This window comes from Podarcis cretensis, assembly GCF_951804945.1.
Source record: "Podarcis cretensis genome assembly, chromosome: 9".
In the NCBI taxonomy this organism is placed as follows: Eukaryota; Metazoa; Chordata; class Lepidosauria; order Squamata; family Lacertidae; genus Podarcis; species Podarcis cretensis.
Genome location: NC_137178.1, coordinates 4,034,835 through 4,045,594, shown reverse-complemented (window position 1 = coordinate 4,045,594; position 10,760 = coordinate 4,034,835). Strand labels below are relative to the sequence as shown.

The following is a 10,760-nucleotide window of genomic DNA, read 5'->3' as shown; positions in this document are numbered from 1 at the left end:
CGCTGCAAGGTTTCATTTTAGTTTTTACAATCCAGCAGCACATAGATGGTATAGAACAGACAAATAAATAAGTATGTTTGCTTGATTTTTTGCAAGCCGCACTGAAAGGCCAGAGGAGCTTCGGTCAGACCCGAAAGGGACCACGCTTGCCTTTTATGCAGATGAGCCCAGCTGGTTCTGTTTGTGACCTCAGTGGGATGGATTGCTGAGGGGAGCAGCCAGGCAGCAGCCCAGCAGTCAGAAGGGGAGCGTGGTTGGGGGTTGGTGGGGTGGAGGAAAGAGAGCAGGGGCACAGGACCATCTTTAGTGCCGGAAATAATGTGAGTGTCCAGCTGAATGACCAAAATCTGCCCGGACTGGGAGGTGAGCCTTGGAGGTGATGAGGAGCCATCCTTCTGAAGTCCTTCTTTGAAACACTGAGCCTACAGGTGGGCAGGGTCATAGAATCATAGTAGAGTTGGAAGGGACCTCAAGGGTCATCTAGTCCAACCCCCTGAAATGCAGGACTAAATCATCCATGACAGATAGCCATCCATCCTCTGCTTAAAAACCTCCAAGGAAGGAAAGTCCACCACCTCCCAAAGGGAGTCCATTCCACTGTTGAACAGCTCTTACCGTCAGAAAGTTATTCCTGGTGTTTAGTTAGAATCACATTTCTTATAACTTGAATTGGTTCAGATCCTGCCCTCTGGAGCAGAGGAAAACAAGCTTGCTCCATCTTCCATGTGACGGCCCTTTAGATATTTGAAGATGGCTATCATATCTCCCGAGGGACGCAGGTGGCGCTGTGGGTTAAAGCCTCAGCGCCTAGGACTTGCCGATCGAAAGGTCGGCGGTTCGAATCCCTGCGGCGGGGTGCGCTCCCGCTGCTCGGTCCCAGCGCCTGCCAACCTAGCAGTTCGAAAGCACCTCCGGGTGCAAGTAGATAAATAGGGACCGCTTACCAGCGGGAAGGTAAACGGCGTTTCCGTGTGCGGCTCTGGCTCGCCAGAGCAGCGATGTCACGCTGGCCACGTGACCCGGAAGTGTCTCCGGACAGCGCTGGCCCCTGGCCTCTTAAGTGAGATGGGCGCACAACCCCAGAGTCTGTCAAGACTGGCCCGTACGGGCAGGGGTACCTTTACCTTTACCTTTTATCATATCTCCCAGGGATGCGGGTTTCGCTGTGGGTTAAATCAGAGCCTAGGGCTTGCCGATCAGAAGGTCGGCACGTAAGAAAGAGCCTAACACAAAAATTTAAAAAGCACATAAGAAAGAGCCTAACACAAAAATTAACACAAGAACATCCTTAGCAGGGGTAGGATCTGACTCAATATTTGGTGGCAGTCATTGTTGGCAAAAGAGAGGCTGATCCAGTGGCGTAGCGTGGGGGGTGCAGGGGGGCCGGCCGCACCGGGCGCAACATCTGGGGGGGGGCACGCTCGCACTCGCAGCTCTCTGCCCCTACCTGGCTCACTCAGGGTTAGGGGGCGCAAATTACTTGCCTTGCCCCGGGTGCTGACAACCCACGCTACGCCACTGGGCTGATCCCAAACCCTCAACAAAAACTAAGCATGCAACTTAATCCATGAGCTAGTGAAGACTAAGTTAGCTTGGCAGGAAAATTGGCGGTGGTATGGTAAATTTTGACATGCACGCAGGAGCTTATCCTGACAGCCTCCACAGGCCTTGCCCCAAGTTAAAGGTAAAGGGACCCCTGACCATTAGGTCCAGTCGTGGCCGACTCTGGGGTTGCGGCACTCATCTCACTTTACTGGCCAAGGGAGCTGGTGTACAGCTTCCGGGTCATGTGGCCAGCATGACTAAGCCGCTTCTGGCAAACCAGAGCAGCGCACGGAAATGCTGTTTACCTTCCTGCTGGAGTGGTACCTATTTATCTACTTGCACTTTGATGTGCTTTCAAACTGCTAAGTTGGCAGGAGCAGGGACTGAGCAACGGGAGCTCACCCCGTCGCGGGGATTCGAACCCCCCCATCTTCTGATCGGCAAGTCCTAGGCTCTGTGGTTTAACCCAAAGGATAGTTTAAAAATGCAGACCCAAATCCCCCCCCCCCCCCCGCTGCAAAGAGCCCATGGCACAATAGCTGATTTATCAGGGTTAGCATCACTGCAACTTTATGCAGCGTGTCTGAGAGTAAGTTCCATTAAACACACTGGTCTCAGCTTCTGCCTGTATAGGGTCCACTTAGAAAACACACTGAGCTTTCCCCAAGGATCTTCAGTCAGCTGAAATGCACACTCTAAGCTGCTAGCTTGAAGCGGGGACCCCATCAAAGGAAAGGAAAGACGTAGCCAGCCTCTGATTCCCTCCCTGCTAATCTTTGTATCCATGCCTGAGGACAAATACCTTTGGGGGAGTTGTTGATCACACCTGAACAATACATTTAACCCCCCCCAAAGAATCCTGGGAACTGTAGTTTGTGAAGGGTGCTAGAAACCCAAACCCCCAAACTACAGTTCCCAGATCCTTTGAGTCACACCATGTGCTTTAACAGATGTGACCTCTGGTTCCCTATGGCTCAAATGCATGGCTTGCAACTACCAGGATTATTGTGGGCCTGATTCTGTGGAATGCCCTCCAGATCTTCCCCGTTGAATGTTGGGTGTTTGATGAGGACTTTTTTTTTAGTTCAGCAGGCATTTTGGGGACATTATTTTATTCTTATATACATAACTTAAGCTTTCACCTGTGGTTTGGGTTCCTTTAAAACATCATTATTAGTTGACTGATGAATTGCTTTTTATTGATTGTTCTGCAAACCGCTTTGTGACCATTTATGGTGAAAACGAAAAGCAGTCTCCAGCAAATAATAAATGATAATAATGCTAATCATCTGCCACAACTTAAAGCCTCAACGTCACCTCCATCACCTGTAAAGGGAGTCCAGCAATTGCCCTATAGATGACATCGTCACGCCTTCTTTCAAAAGGGCTGTGCTCCCAGGGGTGGAAAGATCAATTCATTTTGGTTCTCTCAGTTTCTCAATTTTCAAATTTTACATGCAGCTCTCCACATTCCTGCAGCAACCTGAGTTCTTTTTTTAATTCTCTTGAAAATTATTCAGCATTCTAGTGCAATTTTCTTCAGATAAACACATTTTTGTATGCAATTTTGGCTACGGTACACTCTTCCTCAAACAATTTCTCCCAACGGAATGCAATTTTGTACAGTACTTTCCTGAATATATTCATTTTCATGAACGCTTTTACCTAATGTGTGGATTTTTATTACCGGTATTTTTTTTTGCAAACGTTGGATAACTGCCTTGCAAAATTCAGATAAGTACGAACTTGAGTTGATGGCTGTATTCTGCTCCCCACCTTGTTTCAGAAAGTACAAATTTCATTGATCAGCCTTTAAATGCGAACACAGTTGAATCTGCCCTCTGCCACGTCCCTTGCACTCCTCCTCCAGAGCAGCATTGGGGGGATCTTTGCTTTGCAGGGAGTTGGGTCCCTTCCCACTTTACAGTTCTTTGATAAGTCCTGACCTGAAGGCCCCTCACCCCCCCCCCCAATATACTCTTTATTAATTTTCCAAGTTTACCTTCTGTTGCCATTCTTCCACTGTTGGCAATTGCTGTTGTTTCCTGACCTGTGCTAACAATAGCCTCACCGTTGTTGTTGCATATAAGAACAATCTCTGATCACACATTGCTATATCTTCTCCCACCACTCCCAACAAGAATGCTTCCGTTTTTTTCTGGAACATATATCTAAAGATCTTCTTTAATTCATTATATATGTTTCCCCAATAAGTTTTCACCTTGTTGCATAACCGCCACATGTGGAAGAAACTACCTTCTTTCACCCCACATTTCCAACAGTTTTTGCTTTCTGTTTTACACATCCTTGTTAGTTTGGCTGGAGTGAGGTACACCTGAAGGCCCCTCATTGGCTCCCTTTCTCCTTTCTCCTTCCTGCTTCTGCTTCCATGCAGGTAACACCACGATGCTGCTGCAGCCTCTCTCCAACCCTCCCCACGCCCAGGGAGCGGGCGATGCCGTCCTCCAAGCAGGCTCCTTCCCCAAACTTGAGCGGCTCCTGAACGTTCTTCTGCTCCTGGCGGCTCTCCACTTCCTCATCCAGACGGCCATTTATTTCTCCTGCCTCTTCCTCATCCTGCCCATGGGGTTTGTCGTCTCCAATGTCATCTCTGGGTAAGTTGGAAGGGGAAGAGGGAGGTGAGCGTCTTGCCAAATGCAAGGCGGTTCTTTTAAGAACTTTCTGGTGGCAAGAGTTGTTGGGCAGTGGGACAGACGAGTTGCAAGGGACGCCCAGGGTCATCTAGCCCAACCCCTGCTATACAGAATTCTCAACTAAAGAGCCCCAGACAGATGGTCATTCAACCTCCAAGGAAGGAGAGTCCACCACCACCTGAGCTCGTCTGTCCTACTGCCCAACAACTCTTTCCACCAGAAAGTTCTTCCTAATCTGCAATCTTGTAATTTGAATCATGTGTTTTGGGGCCTCCCCTCTGGAGCAGCAGAAAACTAGCATGCTCCATCCTTCATGTGGCAGCCCTTTTGATATTTGAAGACTGCTCTCAGATCTCCTCTCACTCTCCTCTGTGGGAATGTTCAGGGAGGCAGGAGAGGATATATTGTTTAATAATATCCTTCCTAACATGTGTTAGAAAGTCCCTTTACTTAGCAGAGTGCATTCCCCTTTTAAACACACAGCAGTTAGCTTGTTTAAGCTTCTCAATATAGCATTCCTGGTAATCCCCTTTCCCCTCCCTTAAAAGAATAGACACAAGACAATATTGTGTAAAGGATTATAAAAGAAGTTTACTCACGCATTTAGTTCACAGATGGACCCCTGAAGGCAGACTTAGTTACAGATATATACATACATGTGAGTCAATCCCATATGAAGATAGTCTCTTTGTCCTCTGTTAGCTGAAAGCTGAAAGCCAACAGAGCATCTCTAGCTAAAAACAGCTGTTGCTTGTCCTTTTCGTTACCTGGACAGGTAAAGTCACGCCCACCTCTAGTCACATGCAAGAGGAAGTATGTCCCAGTCAGGAGGAAACAGGAAGTTTTCTACTGATTGGAGCAAACATCCTTCTGCAAGTCCACTCTAGGAAAACAAGGAATGTTGTACTTGACTGCTATCCATGTATCACATCCCACATCCTTTTCTCCAGGCTAAACATACCCAACTCCTGTGATCATTCCTCCAAAGGCTTGGTTTCTAGACCTTTGATCATCTTGGTCTCCCTCCTCTGCACACCTTCCAGCCTGTCAACATCCTTGTTAAATTGTGGTGCCCAGAACTTGATGTCAGCATCGCCCTTGAGCCAGTGTACCAACTGGACTCATGCACTACAACCCCGACTGGGCTAGGCGAGCTGGGTAGCACTGCCAGCGACCACCTTTCTCACAGGGACAGGTCACCGTGCTGTGGACTCACAGCTTAGAGCTGAGAGCACCGGATTCACTTGCACAATAATACAGTCGTTGCGCAGCAGAGTCTTGCAGAGTCTTGCAGAGTATAAAACACTCGGAGAGCAGCTCTGTAGAATATCTTCCTTTTATTCTATAGCTACAACTATGATACAAAACTATATACAGAGCTAAAAGATCTAAGCATAAATCAGTGCTACACTGAGAGTCTGCAGCTGCTCTTAGCAGCAACCTTATCTCTAGACACGACCTCTAACACTCTCTCTCTCTCCGGTACACTGACTGACTCACTCACTGACTAAGTAGAAAGCAGAACATTGCTCCTCCTCTCTGTAGAATCAGCAGGATCCTCAGGAGATTCTTGGATATGGGAGGGGTGAAATCTCCTCACTTGACCCAGTAGAAAGCAGACTTAGAGCAAAGTCCATTCCCCAGAGCTTAACTGATGAGTGGACTGCATTAGACCACCTCTAGTTTCGTTTCTGTCCCCTCTCCCCCTGGCAGCTGGTACATCCACATTCGGCACATCCTTGAAGCTCGCATGTTGCTGCCAGTTTATTTCATTTTTGTTGTATTTTCATTTTCATTTACAAACTTGCACTCTTTGCCTTAGAGACCTGCCTTGTGTAGGGATGTGAACAGATGCTGGGAGAAGATTTATTTATTAGCTATTATCCTTCCTTCTTCTCGTTTGTGAGTTCAGCAGAGTGCCATTCCTTTGCAGCTTAAAAGGAAGCTGAGATAGGCTACCCCTAGCCTTTTAGTTTAAGTAAACCAGGATGCTTTAAGGCAGATTGGATTATCCTGGTGTTCCCCCCCTTTTCCTCCTCTTAAAACAACAACCACACAGTCTTGTAAAAGGTAAAACAATAACATTCACTCAAAGTTTCTGCTGCAGAATAATAGATACAGTAGCTTTGTTCTGGCAGGCTTAAAATGGTAATTCAGTTACAAAGACATGCTTAAAGGTAAAGATAAAGGGACCCAAGACCGTTAGGTTCAGTCATGGCTGACTCTGGGGTTGCAGCGCTCATCTCGTTTTATTGGCCGAGGGAGCTGCCGTACAGCTTCTGGGTCATGTGGCCAGCATGACTAAGCCGCCTCTGGCGAACCAGAGCAGCGCATGGAAACACCATTTACCTTCCTGCCAGAGTGGTACCTATTTATCTACTTGCACTTTGATGTGCTTTCGAGCTGCTAGGTGGGCAGGAGCAGGGACTGAGCAATGGGAGCTCACCCCGTCACGGGGATTCGAACCACCGACCTTTTGATCGGCAAGCCCTAGGCTCTGTGGTTTAACCCACAGTGACACCCGCGTCCCTATAAAATAACATGCTTAGGTCTAGTTTAAGATGGAGTTTCTGAGCTGTAGCTCAGACTTAGCAGTTACTCTCACATTTCTACCTTGGTGATGACATGAAGAGTAAGAAAAGAGGATGTGCTCAGGAAGGGAAGGACAATATACCCTCCCTGTGTCAGGGCACAGTGGGAGTGTCTCTCACAAAGTTCTCTCTAGCAGACTTACAGGAAAACTCTGTGAGCTTCAGCTTCTATCATGTGCCTATCTAGCAAACGCGCATTGTTGGTTTGACTGCATTTTAAATATCCCACACCTTGAAAAGGTAAAGGGACCCCTGACCATTAGGTCCAGTCATGGCCGACTCTGGGGTTGCGGCGCTCATCTCGCTTTACTGGCCGAGGGAGCCGGCGTACAGCTTCCGGGTCATGTGGCCAGCATGACTAAGCCGCTTCTGACGAACCAGAGCAGCACACGGAAACGCCGTTTACCTTCCTGCCGGAGCAGTACCTACTTATCTACTTGCACTTTGACATGCTTTTGAACTGCTAGGTTGGCAGGAGCAGGGACCGAGCAACGGCAGCTCACCCCGTCGCAGGGATTCGAACCGGCGACCTTCTGATCGGCAAGCCCAAGAGGCTCAGGGGTTTAGACGATAGCGCCACCCACTCCCGCCCACACCTTGAACCACTCCCTTATTTCAGAGTGGGTCTCTTTTGCTTCTAGCCACCTTGGAAATAGTCCCGCTTGCTTCTTCCTTCTGTCCTCAGGGCAAACACCATAATGGGCGCTGCATCTTCTGAGAACCTGAGGACGGGGCATGCCTTGTGCCAGGGGGCAGCGGGGGAGAGAGCCCAGCAGACGTCCTTCCACCTTTACGTCCAGGGGATCGAGGACCTGGTGATGTCCTTGGCGGTCGCTTACTTCCTGGTCCGTGTTGGGCTGATCTTCTGCAACCTCGTCTTCATCCTGCCCTTGATCTTCTTCCTCAGTGAAAGGAGCTGCTCTTGAGAGGAGCAACCACGAATAAAGGGAGAGCTTGGAAACATTGGTCCTGTGTAGAGCCGCTCTTTGGCAGGTGGGCCGGGCTGTTGTGCTGGAGAGGCTCAGGTCCATGGGCCAGATGTTGCTGTTGTTTAGTCGTGTCTGACTCTTCGTGACCCCATGAACCAGAGCACACCAGGCACTCCTGTCTTCCACTGCCTCCCACAGTTTGGCCAAACTGTTGTCTTTGTCCATGGAGTTTTCTTGGCAGGGATACTGGAGTGGCTTGCTGGTTCCTGCTCCAGGTGGATCACGTTTGGTCAAAACTCTCCGCTATGACCTGTCCATCTTGGGTGGCCCTGCATGGCACAGCTCATAGCTTCTCTGAGTTATTCAAGCCCCTTCGCCACGGCAAGGCAGCGATCCATGAAGGGGATGGGCCAGATGAGCCCCCCCCAACCTTTTCGTTTGGCCCATGGGACTCTCCAAAGGTCACACCCTCTTGCCAGTGAATTTTCCTGTCTGGAACACTCTAAGAGCCCTCTGGCAGTATATCACACCGTTCAAAGTTGGAGTTAACTTATGGTTACCAGATTTTTTCCAATGAATTCGGGGACACCTTTTTTTTTTAAAGCTGAGTAGCAACAGGGAGTCAGTACAGTGATACCTCAGGTTAAGCACTTAATTCATTCTGAGGTCTGTTCTTAACCTGAAACTGTTCTTAACCTGAGGTACCACTTTAGCTAATGGGGTCCTCCCGCTGCCACCGCCACACGATTTCTGTTCTCATCCTGAAGCAAAGTTCTTAACCCGAGGTACTATTTCTGGGTTAGCGGAGTCTGTAACCTGAAGCTTCTGTAACCTGATGCATCTGTAACCCGAGGTACCACTGTAGTGTGGATGGTGAGGCAAAAGACCCTGGGCCCAAGCACACATACATATTGTATAAAGGTGCAAAGACCTTCTTTTGCACCCTGTGAAACATAAATGCGCAGAGTTTTTTAAAAACTGGGCAACGGCACACTGCCCATGACTCCAAGCCTCCCCTGATCTCCTGCCCCCTTCCTCCTTTGTTTTGACTGATCGGTGGAGGCTCAGGAGTCACAGGTGGGTGTTGCCCAGTTTTTAAAAAACTCTGCGCATTTATGTTTCACAGGGTGCAAAAGAAGGGCTTTGCACTTTGCCTGGCAGAGAAACCACGTGCCTTGCACTCCTCCTGGGCAGCGCCCGCCCACCAGTGACTCCCGAGACTCCCCCGATCTGTCAAAACAAAGGGGGAAGGGGCCAGGAGATCTGTACCGCCGGACGTCCCCAGTTCCCCTTTGACAGTGGTGGCGGGAGTGAGCAGCTCCTGAAGCCAGCCAGAGCCAGCTGCGCTACCAGGCTGGCTCTGGGCTGCTGAGGCTGCCTCTGCCACGTTTCCCAGGGACAGATTTGCAAATCTGGGGACATTCCAGGGACGGAATTTGTCCAGCGACAGATTTGCAAATGTGGGGACTGTCCCCGGATTCCGGGGACGTCTGGTAACCCTAGGTTAACTCTTTACAGTGGTACCTTGGGTTACAGACGCTTCAGGTTACAGATGCTTCGGGTTACAGACTCCGCTAACCCAGAAATAATACCTTGGGTTAAGAACTTTGCTTCAGGATGAGAACAGAAATCGTGCTCCGGCGGCAGCGGGAGGCCCTATTAGCTAAAGTGGTGCTTCAGGTTAAGAACAGTTTCAGGTTAAGAATGGACCTCCAGAACGAATTGAGTACTTAACCCGAGGTACCACTGTATTAGCAGAAAACAGAATCTCTGCAGACTTGGTTGAGTGTAAGGCCTAATGAGCGCAGTCGTTCATCCCCAGCAGGTCTTGCCCCATGAACCTGAAAGTCCTCGCCTGCCAACAGCTGCCTAGGTGTCCTCTTCTCCAGAGCTTTCCCCAAGCATTCAGAGACTGCGCCTGTGTGCGGCTTGCTCCTGCTCTTCCTGTTTCAGCCCTCTTCTGGTCCTGGGGGACAAGCGGAGAGGGGAGCTTGTCTCGGCAGGAGGGGGAGACACCCGTGACTCTGCCTCATCTCTGCCTCTTGGCCTCCCTCTCCCCCTTGCCTGCTTCAGCTTCTGCCACTGAGTCTGGTCTTCTCTCTGCCACAGACTCTCCCCACTCACTAAGCCCTGTTGCCTCCTCAGTTTCCGACACCTCCTCTTCCCCAATCTTCTCCCTCTGACCTCTCATTGTCCCACCACCAACCCCCAGGTTCTGAGCCTTCTTCTCTCGGGGGTTCCTCAGCTGGTGCCTCCCACCGCTGCTCTGCATGCAGCCAGTCCATGGCAGTTTCTATATTCCTCTGTTCATCTAGCCCAGTACCTGACCCCTAATGTGGTGCCTATGAGCAACACACTGCCCCCTGGCACCTGCAAGGTCTGCTTCTAATTTTTAAAAATGGTGTTCTTTGATTTGTTTTATTGACTGAGGGCAGGGCTTCTTCTCATTGAATTGTCTATTGTGAGGAACTTTGTTAGCCCCAAAATGGAAAGCACCAGAGTTACCAACAATAGAGGAGTGGCAGACGAAGATGGTTGATTATGTGGAACTAGCAAAACTGCCCTGTAGAATCCGAAATCAGGAGGAAGCAAAATTCCAAAAAGACCGGAGTAAATTTACGAAGTACATAAATAATAACTGTAGAAATTTGAAGACTCTGGCAGGACTGAAATAAATCTTATGATGTAGATGGGATTGGATACAATAAGAAACGATGGAAAAGTAACTGACATAAGAAAACCTGTTGAAGGGAAGGAAGGGAGTCAATGATCAGCATAGTGTGGGTAAATGATTGTTGAATTTTACTGTATTTTGTTTGTTTGTATTAAATAAAACACCAGTAAAAAGCATTGTCCATTGTGAGAACAGGATGGACTAGATGGGCCATTGGCCTGATCCTGCAGGCTCTTTTCGTGTTCTCAAGACCGAATGTCCTCCTTCTGCTGTGCATGTGCCACTAAGTTCTGTTCCTGTTGCACCTGCTCCTAGCAGCTCAGAACCATTTGCACTCATGTTCTGGGCTTCCCAGAGGCACTTGCAG

The 10,760-nt window shown here is 49.1% G+C and overlaps 1 protein-coding gene across 1 annotated transcript; it reads left to right on the top strand.

Annotated features, from left to right (window-relative positions):
• Positions 1-242: 242 nt before the first annotated feature.
• Positions 243-7,755, top strand: LOC307224390 (uncharacterized protein). Its single transcript, XM_079991255.1, has 3 exons — positions 243-363; positions 3,941-4,160; positions 7,476-7,755. Exons 2-3 carry the CDS (start codon positions 3,952-3,954, stop codon positions 7,714-7,716), a joined length of 450 nt encoding a protein of 149 aa, XP_079847381.1. The 5' UTR covers positions 243-363; positions 3,941-3,951; the 3' UTR covers positions 7,717-7,755.
• The last annotated feature ends 3,005 nt before the right edge of the window (positions 7,756-10,760 follow it).

What these genes read in the sequence shown, in the direction of transcription:
- LOC307224390 (XM_079991255.1), top strand. Translation starts at nt 3,952, where the DNA reads ATGCTGCTGCAGCCTCTCTCCAACCCTCCCCACGCCCAGGGAGCGGGC. An exon ending in GTCTCCAATGTCATCTCTGG is followed by an intron (nt 4,161 to 7,475) that starts GTAAGTTGGAAG and finishes TTCTGTCCTCAG; the next exon opens with GGCAAACACCATAATGGGCG.